The sequence below is a fragment of the Bos taurus genome, chromosome 5 (assembly GCF_002263795.3).
Source record: "Bos taurus isolate L1 Dominette 01449 registration number 42190680 breed Hereford chromosome 5, ARS-UCD2.0, whole genome shotgun sequence".
NCBI lineage: Eukaryota > Metazoa > Chordata > Mammalia > Artiodactyla > Bovidae > Bos > Bos taurus.
In genome coordinates, this window is record NC_037332.1 from 65,978,292 (window position 1) to 66,003,700 (window position 25,409).

Sequence of the window (25,409 nt, forward strand, 5' to 3'; positions counted from 1 at the left end):
TAAAACTTCACAGAATCAAGTGGATAGAAAAATAAGGAGCTATTGAGATGATCAAACATCAAACCAAACTAGGAATGAGAAACAAAATGTCCAGATAAGGAGGATGGCAGAATTTAGGAAGGAGGGATAAATTAGGAGTTTGGGATTAGCAGATACAAACTATTGGATACTATATACGAAACAGGTAAACCACAAGGTCCTATTGTTTAGTACAGGGAACTATATATCCTGTGATAAACTGTATTGGAAAAGAATATGAAAAAGAATATGTGTATGTGTAACTGAATCCCTTTACTGTACACCAGAAATGAATACATATAAATCAACTGTACTTCAGTTTTTAAAATCTAGATTAATAAATTATAATCACATGGCTATTCCACCTAAATTCAAGATAAACACTCAATTTAGAGAGGAAGAAACTGAATTTAGTCACATTGTTGTTAAGTAGCACAGTTGGGACCTGAATTCAGTTCTGACCCTGGAACCCATTCTCTTAATCGCTGTTTCTTATTCTGTGAAACTTCTTTCCATTTTAAGATTCCAGGAAGAATTATACTCAGGATTTTGTTCTGAATTGTTTCCTTCTATCGTCTTATGCTTGTGCTAAATCACTCAGTTGTGTCGGACTCTTTGTGACCCTATGGACTATAGCCAGGCTCCTCGGTCCATGGGGTTTTCCCAGCAAGAATACTGGAGTGGGTTGCCATTTCCTCCTCCAAGGAGTCTTCCTGACCCAGGGATCAAACCCACGTCTCCCGTGTCTCCTGCATTGGCAGGTGGATTCTTTGCTGCTGAGCCACCAGGGAAATCCCTATTTTCTTATATGGATATCTATTATAGTGAAGTGAATTTGGAAGAGGATTTGAATATGACTTATAGTCAATATCAGTGACATCTTCTGCACATCCAAATAATATATTGACTGGCCATTTCTTCTCAGACAGCAGATAATTAATTTTATTTTTCTTTTTTTTTTAAATTTTACTTTATTTTTAAACTTTACAATATTGTATTCGTTCTGCCATATATCGAAATGAATCCGCCACAGGCATACACCTGTTCCCCATCCTGAACCCTCTTCCCTCCTCCCTCCCCATACCATCCCTCTGGGTCGTCCCAGTGCACCAGACTCAAGCATCCAGTGTCGTGCATTGAACCTGGACTGGCGACTCGTTTCATATATGATATTATACATATTTCAATGCCATTCTCCCAAATCATCCCACCCTCTCTCTCTCCCACAGAGTCCAAAAGACTGTTTATACATCAGTGTCTCTTTTGCTGTCTCGTAGACAGGGTTATTGTTAGCATCTTTCTAAATTCCATATATATGCATTAGTATACTGTATTGGTGTTTTTCCTTCTGGCTTACTTCACTCTGTATAATAGGCTCCAGTTTCATCCACCTCATTAGAACTGATTCAAATGTATTCTTTTTAATGGCTGAGTAATACTCCATTGTGTATATGTACCACAGCTTTCTTATCCATTCATCTGCTGATGGACATCTAGGTTGCTTCCATGTCCTGGCTATTAGAAACAGTGCTGCGATGAACATTGGGGTACACGTGCTTCTTTCAATTCTGGTTTCCTCAGTGTGTATGCCCAGCAGTGGGATTGCTGGATCATAAGGCAGTTCTATTTCCAGTTTTTTAAGGAATCTCCACATTGTTCTCCATAGTGGCTGTACTAGTTTGCATTCCCACCAACAGTGTAAGAGGGTTCCCTTTTCTCCACATCCTCTCCAGCATTTATTACTTGTAGACTTTTGGATCGCAGCCATTCTGACTGGCGTGAAATGGTACCTCATAGTGGTTTTGATTTGCATTTCTCTGATAATGAGTGATGTTGAGCATCTTTTCATGTGTTTGTTAGCCATCTGTATGTCTTCTTTGGAGAAATGTCTACTTAGTTCTTTGGCCCATTTTTTGATTGGGTCATTTAATTTTCTGGAATTGAGCTGTAGGAGTTGCTTGTATATTTTTGAGATTAGTTGTTTGTCAGTTGCTTCCTTGGCTATTATTTTCTCCCATTCTGAAGGCTGTCTTTTCACATTGCTTATAGTTTGCTTTGTTGTGCAGAAGCTTTTAAGTTTAATTAGGTCCCATTTGTTTATTTTTGCTTTTATTTCCAATATTCTGGGAGGTGGGTCATAGAGGATCCTTCTGTGATGTATGTCGGAGAGTGTTTTGCCTGTGTTCTCCTCTAGGAATTTTATAGTTTCTGGTCTTACGTTTAGATCTTTAATCCATTTTGAGTTTATTTTTGGGTATGGTGTTAGAAAGTGTTCTAATTTCATTCTTTTACAAGTGGTTGACCAGTTTTCCCAGCACCACTTGTTAAAGAGATTGTCTTTAATCCATTGTATATTCTTGCCTCCTTTGTCAAAGATAAGGTGTCCATATGTGCGTGGATTTATCTCTGGGCTTTCTATTTTGTTCCATTGATCTATATTTCTGTCTTTGTGCCAATACCATACTGTCTTGATGACTGTGGCTTTGTAGTAGAGCCTGAAGTCAGGCAGGTTGATTCCTCCAGTTCCATTCTTCTTTCTCAAGATAGCTTTGGCTATTCGAGGTTTTTTGTATTTTCATACAAATTGTGAAATTATTTGTTCTAGCTCTGTGAAGAATACCGTTGGTAGCTTGATAGGGATTGCATTGAATCTATAAATTGGTTTGGGGAGTATACTCATTTTCACTATATTGATTCTTCCAATCCATGAACATGGTATATTTCTCCATCTATTAGTGTCCTCTTTGATTTCTTTCATCAGTGTTTTATAGTTTTCTATATATAGGTCTTTAGTTTCTTTAGGTAGATATATTCCTGAGTATTTTATTCTTTTCGTTGCAATAGTGAATGGAATTGTTTCCTTAATTTCTCTGTTTTCTCATTATTAGTGTATAGGAATGCAAGGGATTTCTGTGTGTTGATTTTATATCCTGCAACTTTACTATAATCATTGATTAGTTCTAGTAATTTTCTGGTGGAGTCTTGAGGGTTTTCTATGTAGAGGATCATGTCATCTGCAAACAGTGAGAGTTTTACTTCTTCTTTTCCAATTTGGATTCCTTTTATTTCTTTTTCTGCTCTGATTGCTGTGGCCAAAACTTCCAAAACTATGTTCAATAGTAATGGTGAAAGTGGGCACCCTTGTCTTGTTCCTGACTTTAGAGGAAATGCTTTCAAATTTTCACCATTGAGGATAATGTTTGCTGTGGGTTTGTCATATATAGCTTTTATTATGTTGAGGTATGTTCCTTCTATTCCTGCTTTCTGGAGAGTTTTTATCATAAATGGATGTTGAATTTTGTCAAAGGCTTTCTCTGCATCTATTGAGATAATCATATGGTTTTTATTTTTCAATTTGTTAATGTGGAGTATTACATTGATTGATTTGCGGATACTGAAGAATCCTTTCATCCCTGGGATAAAGCCCACTTGTTCATGGTGTATGATCTTTTTAATGTGTTGTTGGATTCTGATTGCTAGAATTTTGTTAAGGATTTTTGCATCTATGTTCATCAGTGATATTGGCCTGTAGGTTTCTTTTTTTGTGGCATCTTTGTCAGGTTTTGGCATTAGGGTGATGGTGGCCTCATAGAATGAGTTTGGAATTTTACCTTCCTCTGCAATTTTCTGGAAGAGTTTGAGTAGGATAGGCGTTAGCTCTTCTCTCAATTTTTGGTAGAATTCAGCTGTGAAGCCATCTGGACCTGGGCTTTTGTTTGCTGGAAGATTTCTGATTACAATTTCAATTTCCGTGCTTGTGATGGGTCTGTTAAGATTTTCTACTTCTTCGTGGTTCAGTTTTGGAAAGTTATACCTTTCTAAGAATTTTGTCCATTTCTTCCAAGTTGCCCACTTTATTGGCATATACTTGCTGATAGTAGTCTCTTATGATCCTTTGTATTTCTGTGTTGTCTGTTGTGATCTCTCCATTTTCATTTCTACTTTTATTGATTTTATTTTTCTCCCTTTGTTTCTTGATGAGTCTGGCTAATGGTTTGTCAATTTTATTTATCTTCTCAAAGAACCAGCTTTTGGCTTTGTTGATTTTTGCTATAGTCTCTTTTGTTTCTTTTGCATTTATTTCTGCCCTAATTTTCAGAGAAGGCGATGGCACCCCACTCCAGTACTCTTGCCTGGAGAATCCCAGGGATGGGACAATCTGGTGGGCTGCCGTCTATGGGGTTGCACAGAGTCAGACACAACTGAAGTGACACAGCAGCAGCAGCAGCAGCTGCTGCCCTAATTTTTAAGATTTCTTTCCTTCTACTAACCCTGGGGTTCTTCATTTCTTCCTTTTCTAGTTGTTTTAGGAGTAGAGTTAGGTTATTTGACTTTTTTCTTGTTTCTCCAGGTATGCCTGTATTGCTATGAACCTTCCCCTTAGCACTGCTTCTACAGTATCCCGCAGGTTTTGGGTTGTTGTGCTTTCATTTTCATTCTTTTCTATGCATATTTTGATTTCTTTTTTGATTTCTTCTGTGATTTGTTGGTTATTCAGCAGCGTGTTGTTTAGCGTCCATATGTTGGAATTTTTAATAGTTTTTCTCCTGTAATTGAGATCTAATCTTACTGCATTGTGGTCAGAAAAGATGCTTGGAATGGTTTCAATTTTTTTGAATTTACCAAGGGTGGATTTATGGCCCAGGATGTGATCTATTCTGGAGAAGCTTCCATGTGTGCTTGAGAAAAGGTGAAATTCGTTGTTTTGGGGTGAAATGTCCTATAGATATCAATTAGGTCTAACTGGTCTATTGTATCGTTTAAAGTTTGTGTTTCCTTGTTAATTTTCTGTTTAGTTGATCTATCCATAGATGTGAGTGGGGTATTAAAGTCTCCCACTATTATTGTGTTATTGTTAATTTGTCCTTTGATACTTGTTAGCATTTGCCTTACATATTGCGGTGCTCCCATGTTGGGTGCATATATATTTATAATTGTTATATCTTCTTCTTGGATTGATCCTTTGATCATTATGTAGTGACCTTCTTTGTCTCTTTTCACAGCCTTTGTTTTAAAGTCTATTTTATCTGATATGAGTATTGCTACTCCTGCTTTCTTTTGGTCCCTATTTGCATGGAAAATCTTTTTCCAGCCCTTCACTTTCGGTGTATGTGTCCCCTGTTTTGAGGTGAGTATCTTGTAGACAGTGTATGTAGGGGTCTTGTTTTTGTATCCATTCAGCCAGTCTGTCTTTTGGTTGGGGCATTCAACCCATTTACGTTTAAGGTAATTATTGATAAGTATGATCCCATTGCCATTTACTTTATTGTTTTGGGTTCGAGTTTATACACCCTTTTTGTGTTTCCTGTCTAGAGAATATCCTTTAGTATTTGTTGGAGAGCTGGTTTGGTGGTGCAGAATTTTCTCAGCTTTTGCTTGTCTGTAAAGCTTTTGATTTCTCCTTCATATTTGAATGAGATCCTTGCTGGGTACAATAATCTGGGCAGTAGGTTATTTTCTTTCATCATTTTAAGTATGTCTTGCCATTCCCTCCTGGCTTGAAGAGTTTCTATTGAAAGATCAGCTGTTATCCTTATGGGAATTCCCTTGTGTGTTATTTGTTGTTTTTCCCTTGCTGCTGTTAGTATTTGTTCTTAGTGTTCGATCTTTGTTAATTTGATTAATATGTGTCTCGGGATGATTCGCCTTGGGTTTATCCTGTTTGGGACTCTCTGGGTTTCTTGGACTTGGGTGATTATTTCTTTCCCCATTTTAGGGAAGTTTTCAACTATTATCTCCTCAAGTATTTTCTCATGGTCTTTCTTTTTGTCTTCTTCTTCTGGGACCCTTATGATTCGAACGTTGTAGCGTTTAATATTGTCCTGGAGGTCTCTGAGTTTGTCCTCATGTCTTTTAATTCGTTTTTCTTTTTTCCTCTCTGATTCATTTATTTCTACCATTTTATCTTCTAAGTCACTAATCCTGTCTTCTGCCTCTGTTAGTCTACTATTTGTTGCCTCCAGAGTGTTTTTGATTTCATTTATTGCATTATTCATTATATATTGACTCTTTTTTATGTCTTCTAGGTCCTTGTTGAACCTTTCTTGCATCTTCTCAATCCTTGTCTCCAAGCTATTAGTCTGTGATTCCATTTTGATTTCAAGATTTTGGATCAATTTCACTATCATTATTCAGAATTCTTTATCAGGTAGATTCCCTATCTCTTCCTCTTTTGTTTGGTTTGGTGGGCATTTATCCTGTTCCTTTACCTGCTGGGTATTCCTCTGTCTCTTCATCTTGTTTAAATTGCTGAGTTTGGGGTGTCCTTTCTGTATTCTTGCAGTTTGTGCGGGTCTCTTTATTGTGGCGTTTCCTCACTGTGTGTGGGTTTGTTCAGGTGGCTTGTCAAGGTTTCTTGGTTAAGGAAGCTTGTGTCAGTGTTCTGGTGGGTGGAGCTGAGTTATGAGATGTCTATGGTTTTGGGGTGACTTTGGGCAGCCTGTATCTTGGAGCTCGGGGCTGTGTTCCTGTGTTGCTGGAGAATTTGCTTGGTATGTCTTGCCCTGGAACTTGTTGGCCCTTGTGTGGTGCTTGGTTTCAGTGTAGGTATGGAGGTGCTTAATGAGCTTCTGTCAATTAATGTTCCCTGGAGTCCGGAGTTCCCAGGAGTTAGGGTTTGGACTTAAGCCTCCTGCTTCCAGTTATCGGTTTTATTTTTACAGTAGTTTCAAAACTTCTCCTTCTATACAGCACCATTGATAAAACATCTCCTTTCGAAGACATGGGTTGCTTTTCTGGGTGCCTGATATCCTCTGCCAGCATTCAGAAGTTGTTTTGTGGAATTTACTTGGCGTTTAAATGTTCTTTTGATGAATTTGTAGGGGAGAAAGTGTTCTCCCCGTCCTGCTCCTCTGCCATCTTAGTTCCTCCCCCCAATTTTAAAGAATATTTTATTTTTAGTAAAACAAAATAGGTATATTTTGTTAAAATCAAATGGTACTACAGACTTACAGTAATAAAGTCCTCCGAGGAATCGACTTTTAATATTTTTTGTGTTTGTTTCTATATTTACCTCATTTAAATGGAATTTTTATACAGTTTTTATGAAATTTTATACTGTTTTTTTATTGGAATATAATTGCTGTACATCATTTTGTTAGTTTCTGCTCTACAATACAGTGAATCAGCTATATGTATACATATATCTTCTCCCTCTTTGACCTCCCTCCCACCCTCATCTCAACCATCTAGGTCATCACAGACCACCGAACTGAGCTTCCTGTATTCTATGGTGGGTTTCTGCTGCTGCTGCTAAGTCGCTTCAGTTGTGTCTGACTCTGGGCGACCCCACAGATGGCAGCCCACCAGGCTTCCCCGTCCCTGGGATTCTCCAGGCAAGAACAGTGGAGTGGGTTGCCATTTCCTTGTCCAATACATGAAAGTGAAAAGTGAAAGTGAAGTCACTTAGTCATGTCTGACTCTTAGCGACCCCATGGACTGCAGCCTACCAGGCTCCTCCGTCCATGGGATTTTCCAGGCAAGAGTACTGGAGTGGGGTGCCATTGGCTTCTCTGTAGTGGGTTCCTACTGCCTACTTATTTTACACATGGTAGTGTGTGTATGTCAATCCTAATCACCCAATTCATCCCATTATTCCCATCCCCCCTGCATCCACATGTCTTTTCTCTACATGTGTGTCTCTATCCCTGTCCTGGAAATAGGTTCATATGTACCATTTTGGAGAAGGAAATGGCAACCCACTCCAGTGTTCTTGCCTGGAGAATCCCAGGGACGGGGGAGCCTGGTGGGCTGCCGTCTCTGGGGTCACACAGAGTCGGACACAACTGAAGTGACTTAGCAGTACCATTTTTCTGGATTCCAAATATGTGTGTTAATATATGATATTTGTTTTCCTCTTCCTGACGTACTTCACTTTGTGTGACAGACTCTTAAGTCTATCCACGTCTCTACATAGCTAAAGCTGAAGTAACTAAAGTGAAAGTCACTCAGTCGTGTCTGACTCTTTGCAACCCCATGGACTATACAGTCCATGGAATTCTCCAGGCCAGAATACTGGAGTGGGTAGCCGTTCCCTTCTCCAGAGGATCTTCCCAACCAAGGGATCAAACCCAGGTCTCCCTCAATACAGGCTGATTCTTTACCAGCTGAGCCACCAGGGAAGCCCAAGAATACTGGAGTGGGTAGCCTGTCCCTTCAGCGGATCTTCCTGACCCAAGTATCAAACCAGGGTCTCCTGCAATAGTTGATTTACAATGTAATGTTAGTTCCAGTATAAAGCATTCAGTATTTTTGCAGTTTATATACCATTATAGGTTATTATAAGATATTGTGTATATTCCCTGTGCTATACAGTAAATACTTCTTGCTGATCTATTTTATGTATAGTAGTATCTATTAATCCTATATTCCTAATTTATTCCCTACCCACTGTGGTAACCATACGTTTGTTTTTTGTGTCTGTGAATCTCCTTCTGTTTTGTATATACATTCATTTGTAGATTCTACATGTGAAGGCTATCATTTAGTATCTCTGACTTTACCAAGCATAATATTCTCTAGGTCCATCCACATTGCTGCCAATGGCAAGATTTCATTCTTTTTTATGGCTGAGTAATATTCCATTGTGAATATATACCACATTTTCTTAATCCAATTACCTGTTGTTAGGCACTAAGGTTGCTTCCATGTCTTGGCTGTGTTAATAGAGCTGCTGTGAATATTAGGCTACTTATATCTTTTCAAATTAGTATTTTCAATTTTTCCAGATTTTTCAGTTCTACCCAGGAGTAGAATTGCCAGATCATAATGGTAGTTCTATTTTTAATTTTTTAAGGCACCTTCATACTGTCTTCCATAGTGGCTGCACCTGTTTATATTCCCTCTACCAGTGTTTGAGGATTCCCTTTTCTCCGTATCCTCTCCAGCACTTGTTATTTATAGACTTTTAATGATGACCATTCTGACAGGTGTGAGGTGATACCTTATTGTGGTTTTGATTTGCATTTCTCTAATAATTAGTGATATTGAACATCTTTTCATGTGTCTGTTAGCCATCTCTATGTCTTATTTGGAAACATGTCTATTCAAGTCTTCTGCCCATTTTTTGATTGGATTATTTGGGTTTTGATAGTGAGTTCTATGAGCTGTTTGTATATTTTGGGTATTAAACCCTTGTCAGTCTATGCAGCTATATTTGAGTTTCAAGTTTAGACATTACCTGTTAACTTCCTACCATGGGAGATGAGGATTTGCCACCTACTCACTAACCTCCCAACACTCCTCTTTTCCTCTCCCCCTCCTTCCACACACATAGACACATATGCACACTTGTTACAGCTCTGTATATTGCCTGCAGCTAAACTATATTATATACTATTATTATACTTCCTATCTTGTGTACATTTTTGTTTTTTCTAAAGTCAATGATTATCTACTTATTTCTTCTGCTTTGCTTTTTATACATTTATCATTAATTCTTTTTTTTATCATTAATTCTTTATCAAGTTTGCTGGTGAAACTATACATTTTCTTCTTTTTATTAGGTCATCTATCAGTTCTGATTTTTGCCCTTGCAGACTTTTTTTTCTGGAAAGTCATCTGTCTTCTTCATTCAGTCTATGTACTTTTGCTTGCCAGGCCTGTTTCAGAGTGTCACCCATGAAGCTTTATCACCTTGTGAATTTTCTTTGCCTCTGCCTTGTTTCCTGGATTTCATGACTTTATTTTTTTATTGGTTAAACCTTTTATTTTGCTCAAGTAGTTTCCTGAGAAAGGGTAAATGGGAGAAAATATCATCATTCTCACATGTGATTGTATGTGGTCTTATGTTTTATTTATCTCTTTAAGATTATTTTTATCTGCTTCCTGAATAGTCTTTGTTTTATCTAAGTTGAGTGTTTTTGTTTCTTTTGCCCTCTTTCAAGTTAAAGGTGCTCCTAAAATGTGGTATGATTCTAGACTGTTGTTTTATATTTAAGAATGAGGCCTGATTAGAACAGCATAGTCACACCAATTGGCTTTTTTATTGGGGATTCTCCAAATGTAAATAACTACAGGTCTTTCCTTTGGAACTTATCCCCAAATTTCCACAATGGCATCCTTTAGTCTCCTTTTGAATATAGTCCATCTGGCTAGCAATATTCTGGGATTTGAAGTAGGGTAACTTGCTTCTGAGTCGCCCAGTTGAACATGCAGACTTTTACTCAGTCTCTCTATTTTCAGTTGTTGGTGCCTCTAGGTCTGGAGCCTCCCTGGCTTAGTTTCTTAAGCATGATCCTGCTTTCCATTCTGAAGTGAGAGAAATTCACTAGTCCTGACTGCTCAGAATAAGACAGGAGATTTAGGGATCTAAGTGTTCCTTGTATATACTGTTAATCAGTTTTCTTATTTGCAGTGACACCTTCACCATAGCCTTCAGTATTGCCTTCAGTTTCTGAGATTACTACTTCTTGGTGTCTCTCTGAGCAGTTACTTGGCTTGTAGCTTTCTCTGTTCTGGGTAGTCAGTTGTACTTTTCCATCTGCTCTTCGTCTTTTTGTAGTTTCATAACATGTCTCTGCTCTCGACTATTGTCTCCTCTCTCACACTCTTTTTCTTTATGGATTTAAAATCTTTGCCTTTTTTTGTTGCTTTAATGGTACTTTAGAAGAGAGCAGATATAAGTGCATATATTTAATCCATTTGTTGTAATTACATTCTTTTTTGGAGGAATTTCTGGTTGGCGTAAGTTAACAGGGTAAAAGTACATTTGTACGTACACTTTTGTACACAGGGTAGAAGTATGTTTTAGAGGCACCTTGGATAAGAGAATAGCCTTCAGTTCTTCAGTTTAGCAGCCAATTATTTTGAATATCCTATTTGGTCATCAGTTCAGTTCAGTTGCTCAGTTGTGTCTGACTCTTTGCAACCCCATGGATTGCAGCATGCCAGGATTCCCTGTTTATCACCAACTCCTGGAGCTTGCTCAAACTCATGTCCATCGAGTTGTTGATGCCATTAAACTATCTCATCCTCTGTTGTCCCCTTCTCCTCCTGCCTTCAATCTTTCCCAGCATCAGGATCTTTTTCAAGGAGTCAGTTCTTCGTATCAGGTGGCCAAAGTATTGGGAGTTTGAGCTTCAGCATCAGTCCTTTCAATGAATATTCAGGACTGATTTCCTTTAGGATTATTTGGTCATAACAAGTAATTATTAATATTCTATATTCTAGAGAAGATACTGAAGAAGTGGGTGTCTAAATAGTTTTTTGAGTAGTCCTTATTTTCTTCTATAATGTGATTTTTTTATGTGTTAAGTATATATTCATTTCATGATTTTAAATAGTAAAGTTATTACAAACCAAAGCAATAAATTCTGTTTATATAATAATAGAAGGATATACATAGGAAAGGACAATTGACCTAGTTTGTGGGAGCCAGGGATAAGATTGTCAGGAGAGTTTACCTGAGTGGTTGTTACAATCGAGCTTAATCTTGAAGGATGAACTTGAAAGAGTTAAACATACATGGAGAATGGGGGTGACATGAAGTTCAGATGGGGAAAAGGGAGGAATTTCCTATAGTGAGTACAATTAATGTAGGTAACCTGTTGAGACACAGTTTCATTGATTATTCATTTTGTTTCGTAATTTCAGCTTCTGCCAGCCCTTCTGTTGTTGTTTAGTCACTTGGTCGTGTCTGACTCTTGTGGCCCCATGGATTGTAGTCTGCCAGGCTATCTATCCATGGGATTTCTCAGGCAAGAATACTGAAGTGGGTTGCCATTTCCTTCCCCAACTAGTCCTTTAGCCCCAGTCTATAAACATTATAAGAAAAAACAAGTCATCTTCTCTGGTTTTGTCAGTTCCTTTCTTTTATAGCTCAAATTCTTGAAAAAATACTGTCTTTTATTCCAATTCCCAATTATTTTCCCTCCCAAGTGCTAATAGTTTGAAATATGTTTCTCGTGAGATTGTAAACTCTGAGGGCTTTATTGGTTTTCTTCACCAATATTCCCTAGCCCTAGCACAGTTTCTGGCATAGAGTAGGCACTCAGTATTTATTTATCTGTGTTTAATTGACTCACACTCATTCACTTTTCCACTCTACTGAAGCTATTCTACCAAAAATCTTTTATGATCTTCTAGCTGTCATAGCTTCTGGTCTCTTTTGAGTCCTCAAATTTGATCATTTTCTTTCATAGAACTCTTTTCCCATTAACTTCTGAGGTGTCATTCTCTTGTTTTCCATCTGCCTCTCTGACTTATATATGTAAATTCTAATCCATATTTCAGTGAAATTCAAACTCTTTTCCTAGCTTCAAAAATACATCTTTTAACTTCCTGTATGTTGTTACCTCAAAGGGACCTCAGACTTAGCACCTCCCAAACTAAATCTTTGTCCTGGCGAGTCTGCTTATCCTCCTAAAGTACCCAGCTTGATGAAGCCTCTTTCCCTCTAGCCATCCAAACAGAATTTGGAACAAATCTTAAACTACTTTTTTCCCCTTTACTATCCCTTCAGTCACGAAGATCCATCAATTCTTCTTACTTAGCATTTTTTATACTCTTTTTTTTTTAATCTCTATTCCTGTTGCTCCTATCGTATTCCCCTTTTTCATCGAAAGTCTATTTTCAGTCTTTCATCCTTTTTTGCCTGGATTTTTTTGTTTACTTATCTCTGAGTTGTTCATTCTGCCTCCAGTCTTGAGTTGCTCCATCCTGTCATCCTCACTGCTGCCAGGGTTTTTAAAACAACAGATGTTACCCACTTAATTAAAACCCTTCAATGATTCAGTATTAGGTACAGGATGAAACTTCAGAAGTGTCAGTGTGATGTACACATTCTATGCTCTCCACCCCCTGCTTGTATCTTACCCTGGCCTCTGTCTCTCAACCTTAAAACTCAGAGAGAAAAATATGTTTAACCCTTGTAGCTTGTCTTATAATAGGATGGTGGTGGTAGGGAATCACAGTAATCTTTGAGTTCAAGGAAAGGTGGACTATAGACAGACAGGGAAGGAATCAAGATCACGCTTGCCTCCCCACTGCCAGCTGTTGATCAGGCCTTCTGAGCTATAGTATGGCTGCATTTCTATACTTTGCCAGTAGGTGCCACCATAAAATGCACTCTATACTTTCACCTGAAAAACATCTTAAATTAGGGGTTTCAGGTTACATAAATTAGTTAGTTCCCTGTTGTTCAAATGTTTAAAATTCTATGTTTCCATTTTTATTACACAACTTTTCAGTGCACACCTGCATTATATTTATTGGACTAAATATTGTGCATTTATAGAATGTTAAGTCTGATTGAAATTAGCCAGTCCAGAATCCTAATGTTACATTTCTCATTTCAAAATAGTTCAGAAGCATTTTTGATATATTTCATATAGCACCTTTAATCACATTCAATTTTTAAAGATATAATTTACTATGGCAAATAGTTACCAAATTCTTAAAGATGTTAGGGAAAAGGCAAGCCATTCTATATAGTAAGTGAAAGAAAGTGAAGTCACTTTGTCCAACTCTTTGCGACCCCATGGACTGTAGCCTACCAGGTTCCTCCGTCCATGGGATTTTCCAGGCAAGAATACTGGAGTAGGTTGCCATTTCCTTCTCCATTCTATACACTAAAGATAGTCAATAACTATAGTAAAATATTGCCAATTATTTGTTATTATTGCCTATTATCCTCTTTCAGTCACTATGTTTTGATTCAGTTTTAAGGTTTTAGTTGTGTTTTTCCTGACTTGCTTCATTTTTCTGTTTCTGCCTCAGGGCTTTAATGGGATGCATTTATTAGTCAGGAATTTTAGTTTATTTCTTTCTCACCCACATTCTTCCAGAGTAGTAATTTCTTCTGAGTGCTTTCCTGAAGACCCCTTCTTTCTTACCTCCGTACTTAAATTACTGCTGTACCTTCTGTATCTCATTGTATCAAATGATCAACTGTGACCTTTTAAAAAGAAATATTCATTTTGTATCTCTAGTGCTTAGCACAAATGTCCTGGCATCATTTGGGTTAAAACTTTAGGAGTTTCTTAGACACTAGAAGCAAGAATTTAAATTATGCTACTGTGTTGCTGAGCAGATATTTCAAGAGCTAGTATTGGCTCTTGTCATGAATGTATAGCAATAGAAGTCATAGCACCAGTGTTTGCGGATTTTGTTAAGGGTCAAAATGCTGAGCTTGGCAAGCATCTGAAATACAAATCTTACAAATTTTTCCTAAGTACAGTTCATCCAGGGGATTATATCATCTTTAAAATTTAGAATATTTGGTCTTATAGAAGGAATGAGAAAAGAAGGCAAAGGTGACTTTTACCTTTAATATTATTGAAAGCTTTTTCTTTTGTTCTTAGAACTGACACTATGATACTCTTTCATATTTGATTATGCTTTTGAATCTTTGCCAGAACTCTTCCATTAGAGATTAATTCCCAGAAAAAGCACACAGTGTTTAACTATGTTTTCATTTTGACTACATTTCATCCAGTTATTTTCTATGGTTTTAATTGAAAATTAAGAAGAAAAACCAGTTGTAAAATGAATGTTTGTTTACATAAAAGAATTCTTAGAGTTTGTTCAGACTTCTGATTACAGATATATAGCAGACTAGGTCCCCTGATTGACCCTTCCATTGAAAATAATATTGCTGGATAACATATTTATAAACCAATTCTTAAATGTATTTATTAGGAGGTGAATGTAATGAAAATACAGGCCAAAAACAATGGGAAGGAAGAAAGCCAGAGAGGAAAGTCAAGAAGGGAAGCCAGCTTTTATTTTGAAAGTACTTGCTGAATTTGGTGATTTGGAGGGTCTGTTTTTATAGCCACCAAAGTCTAAAGGGGCAGGGGGACAAGCCCAGGGATTGCTGAAGGTGAGATGTCTATTGGGACATACCCAACTTATAGGGCTACTACTCTTTCAGTGTAAAATGAACTAAGATATAGGGTTTCTTGAAAACCTACTTAATGATAAAATGTTTTAGCATATTATTTAAGATTTAGACAAGACAAGAGTTCCTGCTCTCATTTCTTTTCAGCATAACATTGGATGTCCAGTTCAGTGTACTAAGGTAAGAAAAAGAAATAGGAGATACAACAATTAAGAAGAAATAAAAGTCTATTTAGTGATAATATGAATATGATTGTATGTGTAGAGAACTCCAGGAATCTAAATGCAAATTATTAAAATTAACAGTAGAGTTTAACAGTGTTGCTAGACACATATCAATATAAAAAATTTTATATCTATGCCATAACCAAATAGAAAAAAATTTTTTTTTAAACTTCAAAAATACAAAATATTGTAGAATAAATATAAATAAAACTCATACTAGTTGCTACCCACTTGGAAGGTTCAGACTCTGGAAATTTCTTGCACTTAGGGTTTGGGTCCTGATCACATTGCTTTTTGTCCTCAGGAAAACCCTCATTCATCCTACTTACCACTCACAGCTTCCAGCTTTCCACTCCAACTTTTGTTTGTCACTTTTTAGGGATGAAATTGGGTTATACTTGGACATTTTCCCTGATTCCTACCAAGCCTAGTGGAATGTTCCCCTAGAGTAACTAGTCTGCCATAGTGTAAGTTGAAACTAAGTGCTTTTCTACCACAAATAATAATATAAAAATAGTAAAACATATGTCTTTTGTCTTACAAGTAAAAACTTCAGACCGTTGCTTGTGATTGTTGTTGTTTAGTTGCTCAGTCATGTCTGACTCTTTATGACTCCATGGACTGCTGCCCGCCAGGTTTCTCTGCCCATGTGGTTTTCCAGGCAAGAATATTGGAGTGGGCTGCCATTTCTTTCTCCAAGGGGTCTTCCCACAGCTGCTGCCACATCTTCTGCATTGCAGGTGGTTCTTTACCACTGAGCCACTAAGGAAGCCCCGTTGCATGTGATGCTATTCTGTGCTGTGCTTAGTTGCTCAGTCATGTCCAACTCTTTGCGACCCCATGGCCTGTAGGCCACCAGGCTGCTCTGTCCATGGGGATTCTCCAGGCAAGAATATTGGAGTGGGCTGCCATGCCCTCCTCCAGGTGATGTTTCCAACCCAGGGATCAAACCCAGGTCTCCTGCCTTGCAGGTGGATTCTTTACCATCTGAGCCACCAGGGAAGCTGTTGCATGTGATAGTGGTCATTTATTCAGTAGAAATGTCAATTATTTCTCCTGTTTGCCAAGTTAGTGTGAAGATTAGTAAAATATGGTTCCTTTCTCAAGGAGCTAATTTTTTCATGAAAATTTTCCCAAGCTTGTCTAGTCATAAGAATCACTGGTGGTAACTGCAAAATAAATGCAACTCTTTAGTACCCTTTTCTGGAGATTGTGATTCAGTAGGGTGGGCTCCAGTTGATCAGATATCATATATAACTAAATTATTTCCTTCAGCTTTCAAATGAAGGAAGAAGTAACTTACCTTATTGAAGTAACTTGCTTTTAGAAAAACTTTAAAATTTTGTTTCTAATGGTTCTTATGCTTTTCTTAAATGTGTTACTGTTTGATCTGTAAGATCAAAGCCATATTCTCTGAAAAGTGTTGATTAACTCTGAGCATTATATTTTCAAGCTTATAAACATATTGTCATCTCAAAATGTTATTATAAAAGTGATCTTATTTCTATTTTCAGCATTGCGGGGGGTCGGATACTCTCAGTGATAAAGATGCAGCTGATTAAAGGCCAGAACAGCAGGGATCCTTTTTATAAAGCAGTAGAGGAAGTTGCTCAAGATTTGGATTTGAGGATTAAAAATATTATCAATTCTCAACAAGGAGATGTGGCTCTTAGTACCACTGACATCAGTCCTGCACGGGTAATGAGGTTTTTATTTTATCCTTCTATACAAAACATTATCTTTTCTAGTGGCTGTAGAAATGATTTACTATTGCTACTTAAATCAGAAGACTGTTGAAAATGTAAGTTTCTCAATAGGATTATGCAGGATTATGTTCAACTTGGGGAAATCATAACATCTATGGGACAAATTATCTCTGTTTATCAAAGGAAGGCACTGGATAATCTTCAGCATCTCTTGTAGCACTAGAAATTTATAGTTCTTGAGGGATATTAAGGTGTTTTGTCATATTTTTCAATAATTATTTTTACAGAACAATTATTTCCTCGTGCTCAGATGTGAAAGAAGAGTGGTTTCTCTGGTTGTGATCCCAGGGCTAGGCACTCCATAGAAAAACCACAGAAATGGTTTTTATTCAGCAGTTTATTTTTCTTCTATAGAATTTTTCTATTTCCATGATCTCTTATTTTCTACCTCTGTTGCCAGTTTACTGCTAATATTAGGAATTTTTCCTATACTTAGTAATCTTTTAATTATATGTTCCAGAAAATTTACCTCTTTCTTGTTTTTTTTTTTTAACATAGATAGTCAAACATTATAAGGTTTCGTAAGTATAGTTTTATAGGGGAAATTGACTACTGTGCTTTTAATTCTAAAACAGAATTTTGGAGTATGTGTTACAATAATTCATTTGTTGCAATTTAACTGTTCAGGTAACAAAATCCTCTTTTCCTTAGGTGTAATTGTGATAGCCTGTGTATGAAGGAAGACTTTCACTTAATTTTTGTAATTCATTTGTTTATCTCCAGTCCTTGTGCACTATTTTTAGCTGTTTTCTGTATCAGTGCATGCTTTTAGCTTAATTTGAAGGCAGGAGAGATTCTGGGTTGTTTTCCCTTGTATTTTGTGTGTGTTAACACTTCCTATGGCTAACTTGGCTCAAATGACCACCAGGTTTTATTATGTCAGGAGCTATCACAGTGCAGATATATAAAAGCATCAGTCTCTGCCATTTCCTATCACAAGAAATGAAGATGTAGACAACTTGGTTCTTAATTTCATGTTTCATCCAAACTGAAAATCTTTGAAAAATAAAATTCTATAATTCTCAATCAAATTAGTATTAAACAGTATGGACGTATTTGGTGCCAATGATACATGTATATTAAGTACCAGTTTTTGATAGGCAGTTTGTTAAAATTCTGGTGTAGCTAGCTAGAGTCAGGCTACCAATTCTTGGTAGCCTGAGTCAGCCAAGTAGAGAAAGGAGGCCAAGACCCTGTTGATGAAACTTGAAAAAAATGGTACATCTATAACAGATGACCCCAAAAGGGCAACTCTTGCTCTTAAATAGCACAATGTCCAGCAACGCTCTGGTTAGGCACTATCATTATCCCTATTTTACCTATGATTTAACTGAAGCACAGTGAGGCTGAGCAACTTTCCCAGAGGTTTACAGCACACACAGCTAGTTAGTTGGTATGAACCCAGCCAGAAATGCCATCAAAGTTTGTTCTTAATGTGTATCTATGTGTAGTTTTATCATATATTTTCCCTATTCTTCTGTCTAGTTACTAAGTTTTTCCAGCTCTCCCCTTTTAATCTACTATTTCTTTATCTCCACTGCTACTGTTTTAGTTCACTGTTACTACCTTCTTCATTTCTGAGCTGGACTATTACAGTCTCTTAATTTGTGGTCCTGTGTCCCAGGTCGCTCAGTGGTAAAGAAACTGCCTGCCAAGCAGGAGATGTGGGTTTGATCGCTGGGTCAGGAAGATCTCCTGGAGAAGGAAATGGCAACCCACTCCAGTATTCTTGCCTGGAAAATCCCATGGACAGAGGAGCTTGGCAGGCTACAGTCTCCAGGGTCTCAAAGAGTCAGATACAAACTTAGGGACTGAGCACACATGTATGCTCCATGTTTAATAACAGTCTTAGCCTGGAATATATTTTATACATTGCCATCATTGCTGTCTTTTTTCTAAAATGTAAGAAGTATCATTTTATTTCCTTTTTTTAATAAAGTAAGAGGTTTTAACTTTGTAACAGACTGACTTGTAACTTCTTTGTCCCATATACAAAGCTTTCCCAGCCTCATCCCACATGACTCCCTCTATGTTACCCTTCTTTGCTACCTGGTCACTGAAAATACCATATTCTTCCTTACCCCTGTGTGTCTCCTTTGTGAAACCATCCCTGATACCAGGGTAAATTGGTGTGCTTCCTTTGATGTGCTCCTACTGCATAAGGTATACATGGTCTTCAGAATAGCACTTAGCACTCTGTAATGCCTTTATTGATTACTTGTTTATTTTGTCAAAGAGACTACGGGTCCCTTGAGGTATTGGTTTTTACCTTTCAAACACAGTTCTTGGGACTTAGGATGTACTTATGGCTGATTACTGAAAGAATGAAGGTCAACTAGTCTTTTTATTTTTGCATTTGAGTAGATCTTTACAGCCATCTGTGGGGTTGGTATTCAGATCACCAGAATCCCACTTCTGGTATAAGAGAGAAAAAATAAACAGATTAAGTCATGTGGCTGAAGTCACATTTGTTGTTGTTGTTCTGTGCTCAGTCATGTCCGACTCTTTGAGACCCCATGGACTGCAGCCCGCCAGGCTTCCCTGTCTTTTACTATCTCCCACAGTTTGCTCAAACTTACGTCCATTGAGTCAGTGATGCCATCCAACCATCTCATCCTCTGCAGCTCCCTTCTCCTCCTGCCCTCAATCTTTCCCAGCATCAGGGTCTTTTCAAGTGAGTTGACTGTTCACATCAGGTGGTCAAAATATTGGAGCTTCAGCTTCTACATCAGTCCTTCCAACGACTATTCAGGGTTGATTTCCTTTAGAATTGACTGCTTTGATCTCCATGCTGTCCAAGGGCCTCACAAGAGTCTTCTTCAGGACCACAATTCGAAAAAGTCAATTCTTCAGTGCTCAGCCTTCTTTCTGGTCCAGCTCTCATATCCATACAAGACTACTGGAAAAACCATAGCTTTGACTATATGGACCTTTGTCAGCAAAGTGATATCTCTGCTTTTTAATACGCTGCCTAGTTTCATCATAGCTTTTCTTCCAAAGAGTAAGCTTCTTTTAATTTCATGGCTGCAGTCAATGTCCATGACTTTCTTTGAAGCCCAAGAAAATAAAATCTGTCGCTATTTCCATTTTTTCCCTGTTTGCTATGAAGTGATGGGACCAGATGCTGTGATCTTAGTTTTCTGAATGTTGAGTTTTAAGCCGGCTTTTTCACTCTCCTCCTTCACCTTTATCAAAAGACTCTTTAGTTCCTTTTCACTTTCCGTCATTAGGGTGGTATCATCTGCATATCTGAGGTTATTGATACTTCTCCTGACAGTCTTGAGTCCAGATTTTGATTCATCCAGTGCAGCATTTCGAATGGTGTACTCTGAATATGTTAAATAAGCAGGGTGACAATATATATAGCCTTGACATAGTCCTTTCCCAATTTTCCAACCAGTCTGTTGTTCCGTGTCCCGTTCTAAATGTCCTGTTCTTGACCTGCATAAGGTTTCTCAGGAGGCAGGTAAAGTGGTCTGGTATTCCCACCTCTTTAAGAATTTTCTGCTGTTTGTTGTGATCCACACAGTCAAAGGCTTTAGTGTAGTCAGTGAAGCAGAAGTAGATGTTTTTCTGGGATTCTTTTGCTTTTTTTATGATCCAGCAGATGTTGGCAATTTGATCTCTGGTTACTCTGCCTTTTCCTAAATCCAGCTTGTGCATCTGAAAGTTCTCGGTTCACATATTGTGAAGCATAGCTTGAAAGATTTTGGGCGTTACCTTTCTCGGTCACATAAATTGTAGTTAAACTTCTTGACGTAAATCTTAGTGTTATTTTGTCCAAAATCTAATGTCTTCATTTGATAATATTATTTTCTGTATTTTTTGGTGCTTCTGGAAGCTCATAAGGTAGATTTTAATATGGCTCGAGGGAGAAATATTCACAAGCCTTAAAGCCACTTCTTGTGGCTGATTTTTTATAGCTTAATAGAAGAGGAGGGATAACAATAGCACATGAAATGGAAAAGAATGGTTGATTGACCCAGCTGGAGTGATTCTTACATTTACTTGAAATTATTTCTTGTTCTAGCCAAAATCTCATACCATAAACCATGGCACTGCATACTGTGGCAGAGATACTGTGAAAGCTTTACTAGTTCTTTTGGATGAAGAAGCAGCCAGTGCTCCTACCAAAAACAAAGCAGAGCTTTTGTATGACAATGAAAACACAATTCATCCTAATGGAACTTCTGTTCTTACACTTTTTCGGTAAGTAATGTGGAAGTTATATATATGTGAATGTTAGGTCTATAAAGGAAATTTTTGAAAAAGCCCCTCATTGGTTATAAAAGAATTACATGTTATGGTAGGAAACTTGGGAACTACAGAAAAAGTGTGAAGAGAAAAAACAAAAGTTAGTTAAAGGGAGATTTAACATTTGAATGTGAGGAAGTCATATATAAAATGCTATTTTGTGAGATTATGACCAGTAATTTTTGTTTCTTCGTTCTTGTTTTTTGTTTTGGAAATATTTGTTTGCTAAGATATTTGTGTCAAAAATGTTGCTGAATGCTTCACTTGTATCAACCTCCACAAGAGTCTCTTTTAGTAGTATCCCCACTTTATAAGTAAAGAATTAGACTTGAGAAAGATAGTAAGCAATTTGTCCAAGTTAGCAAGTGGCAGAGGTGTCCTTCTCCAGAACCTGAGGTCTCTGCTCCAAGGATTGTGCTATTTTGCCTGAGAATAGGAGAGTTGCTATACTCCAGACTTGCACTGGAATTGACAGTTACTTGTTCTTCCTCACATTAGGAAGAAAATACTAAATTACCTTTGGTATTCTGTACAAGACATTATGGTACTCTCCAGTTTTAACAATTTAGTCAAAACACTGAGTAAGTTGGTGATATTTTAATTAATGAATATTCATTTATAGAAACATTTAAAATTTTAGAACAACCATTTAAAATTGTATTTAGTACATTGTAAAGGATTTTTACAAAATTGACCTGTTTGATCTTTTCTATTTTCTGCTTGAACTACCTTTTAGAAATCTGACTTTCATCCAAAATTGTTCAGATCCATCCATGATTGCTTTATGCTCTTTCTCCTGTGCTTCACTGTCTTTTCTCTTGAAAGACTAACTTCATGATTCTCTATCATTCAATGTTGTCTTCTAATTCCTTTACAATAAAAGTTTATTTTATCAGTGATTTACTTATACCATGGGTTGGAGTCCCAGAGAACAGTATAAAGAAGATGAACCTTATTTTTTTTTCTCTTCCTGTTAATTTATTTCTGTTTAACAAAGTTTGCTTTTAGGTAGAAATATTAATGGTTTAAGTTTTCTCTTAGATTGAATTATATAATTTTCTAAGAAAAAGTTATTTTGTGTTTATAGGATTTTCTAAACAAAATTAATCCCCATATCCATTTTAAAGAGATACTTTTCTTTACTCAATCATGTATCCAAACACATGTTTATAGTTACCTTAGCATTTTCAGTTGTCATTGTGCAGACAAGTACCAGTCCATGGCGGGGGTGTGTGTGCGCGCTAGTCGCTCAGGTGTGTCTGACTCTCTACACATGGACTGTAGCCCACCAGGCTCCTCTGTCCATGGAATTCTCCAGGCCAGAATACTGAAGTGGGTTGCCATTTCCTTCTCCAGAGGATCTTCCCGACCCAGGGAACAAACCGAGGTCTCCTGCATTGCAGGCAGATTCTTTGCCATCTGAGCCACTAGGAAATAATGGTCTGCATTGAAATGTTAAAATTAAGGACAGAGTATATGAATGTAAGTCAATGTAGTGTTATAAACTAGTCTTTCTTATAATAGACTATCCTTTATTCTTATATAATGGTCTTTTGACTCCAAGGGGTTATGACTCTGGCTCTATTAAGCTAAAAATGGATTTATTGAGGAATCCAGGTTTGACTGGCTCCAAAGTGCCAGTGTCTACTTCTCTATTGTGTCTTCCCTGACCCTCCTATTTCTAAACTATGTTCTTCTCTTTTGAATTTCCCTGCTATGGCATCTGTCCTTTTTTACTTTGAATTTTAGTTATGTGTATATCTTATTTCGTTTAGATCAAGATTCCTGAATTCAGAGTCAGTGAATGAGTGAACTTTCTGTTCTTCACAACATCTTATACAATGCCTTACATATAATAGAAGCTCAAGTGTTTAGTTACTGAACTAATTAATTAAGCAAATTATTAGTATTTAGAACTCTCAGAATAGGAATATGAACACTTTTTATATAGTATTGTAAACCACTAGGTTCAGAATAAACTTTTATTCTCTAACTGTAGGGTCGAGGAGAGGTGAAAACAAATTTAAAAGCTACTTTGGTTTGTAAATGTTTACTTTTTTTGGATGTAGATCTCCCACACAAGTGGATAATTCACCAATGAAACCCTTAAGAGAACGCATCTATAAGTCAATGGAAGAGAAAAAAATCAAGGTACAATTTAATGTACTATCATGAAAATGATAAAAATTTGTTTTGCTTTTAGAAGAAATAAATATATAAAGCTGAGCTGGATATTATAAATATACATTATACATGGAACTATAGGGATTAAATGGAAAATAAATTATGACAGTTGATATACAGAAACTTTCCTTTTAATACAATCTTGGCTAATCTGTATCTGACGTATTCAATACCCTGGACCTAAAAGAAGGAAAGGAATAAGCACCTGCTGTGGTAAGTGGTCAATAAATATCTGTTCAGTGAATGAAGGGGAAAATAAAGAGAACATGGTTTTCTCATTTACATTTCTCATATCTTAAACTGAGTCTTGAGAGTCTGTGTAGTTTCAATTTTGTTCCTGTCTGAAGACATAATGGCAGAATGTAATTGATTGTAGATTGAGACAAGGAGAACATTTCACATTGTTCATTCACTAAAGCTATTCTTTATATTTTCATTTAGCATCCCTGTTCACATATGAAACATTGTGCCTATATGTAGTTAATAACATGTTTTTAGGCATTTAAATTTTTCTTAATCTTTGTCTCAAAAAGAAGCTTATTTTTAACTCATTTATTCATTTAATATATATATATTTATTGAGTATCTGCTATATGTCAGACACTGTTCTATGGTTGGGAATTTGTTCATTTAACAAAATTTTCATGTAAAATTTACAGTTATCCTTAAATTATCAAATAATTATTCATCTCTTAATAAAACTTGAGAACTCTAATTTGTTCTTCGTATTCACATTTGGCAAGTTAGTCCCAGTTAGTAAAACTTATAGTTATCTGTTGGGGGCCAGAGTGAGGTACTCCGCCCATGGCAAAGGTCATGAGGAAGGAGGCTCGACATACGCAAAGGCGGGATCGAGCCTCAGGAGTCCCCCTGGAAATCCTCGAGCGTCTACCCCATAACCAGAGCCTGCCTACTTTACTACTTTGTGCTCTTACCTACACCTCTGACTTTACGGGGGGCTGTCCCCCACCACCTCTTTCGGAGAAGGAGTTAACCTAGAGCTCCAGTCAATAAAAACTCTTGGGTGTGGCAAGAGTGTTTTAACCTACAAACTCCTCTGAAGGTTCTCTGGCCTGCCTGACAGGCTCGTCCGGCCACATGTGATTGCTCACAGCCTCCCAACCATGAGAGGCACGAGATGCTTTAAACCTTCTAAAAACAGGTTCCTTAGAAAAGTTAGAAAACTATTAGTATAAGTATAATGGGCTAATTAGAAATTGTGTTGGTGAAGGGTTTTTCATTTGCTGAGCCAATGTTTGTTGCTAAGTCTCCATATCCCCTGCCCTTACACACATTAATGAATATATAGAATTGACCTTTGATATTAATCACGTTAGACCTTAGGCTAAGTAAATTCTTTCCTTAACTAAAACCCACTACACCCTCACCCTGTAGGAGTGTAACTTTACTTGGGTGGCGTCTGTTTTGAGAATAATCAGCCCTGGAGAAATAAGTGTCCTGATTGACTGACCGCTGTCACAAGGAGAGGGTCGTAAATTGTCAGCAGGCCCCCCTGGCCAGAAGATGATGTAACACCCCTAAGACCTCTGTATACATTTGTGTGAAGCACCTGACTTTAATAAAAGTCAGGACTGCTGTCCCCACGTGACTTTTGTATAACATCTTAGTGTATAAAAACAGACTCTGGAAAATAAAGAATTGGGATCAGTTTCTCAAAATACTGGTCTCCCCATGTCTCTCTCTCCCTCTGGCTGAGTCTCCATCTGGAGCGCGGAACCCACCAAGCTTACTAATTTTGCCTGGGCTTCTAAGATCCGACCGGGGAGGCCTCAGTGTCTCCTCTCCTTCGGGAGAACGGAAGGACGCCTGCGGCCTACGTAAGTGGTGCAAGCTTCTTGTCTTGAAGTTTTATTGGTCCCCCGCGTAAACCAAGCTACTCAGCCTCTTTTCTCCACTGAATTTTCCTACTGAGCTATCCTTATTCTATTATTCTTTATATCTTTAATTACTATCTAATTGAAGCTATCGTATCCTGACCCTCGCCGATGCCGTCCCCGCTTCGAACTCCCTGGATCAGCCGAGGCTGGACCTCGGCAGTTATCTGTTTCATCTACATACTGCAAATCCATTTAGTTTATTTAGATTAATAAGCCTGATCTTTCT

At 37.4% G+C, this 25,409-nt stretch overlaps 1 protein-coding gene across 2 annotated transcripts in view; it reads left to right on the forward strand.

The window, feature by feature from the left end:
• PARPBP (PARP1 binding protein) overlaps positions 1-25,409 on the forward strand; it is a 68,446-nt gene that overhangs the window by 25,435 nt on the left and 17,602 nt on the right. For both annotated transcript variants that reach the window (XM_024992520.2, XM_002687638.6), the window contains exons 7-9: positions 16,596-16,779; positions 20,878-21,056; positions 23,171-23,252. In XM_024992520.2, coding sequence (XP_024848288.1) covers positions 16,596-16,779; positions 20,878-21,056; positions 23,171-23,252 — 445 coding nt within the window. The remainder of the gene's footprint in view (positions 1-16,595; positions 16,780-20,877; positions 21,057-23,170; positions 23,253-25,409) is intronic.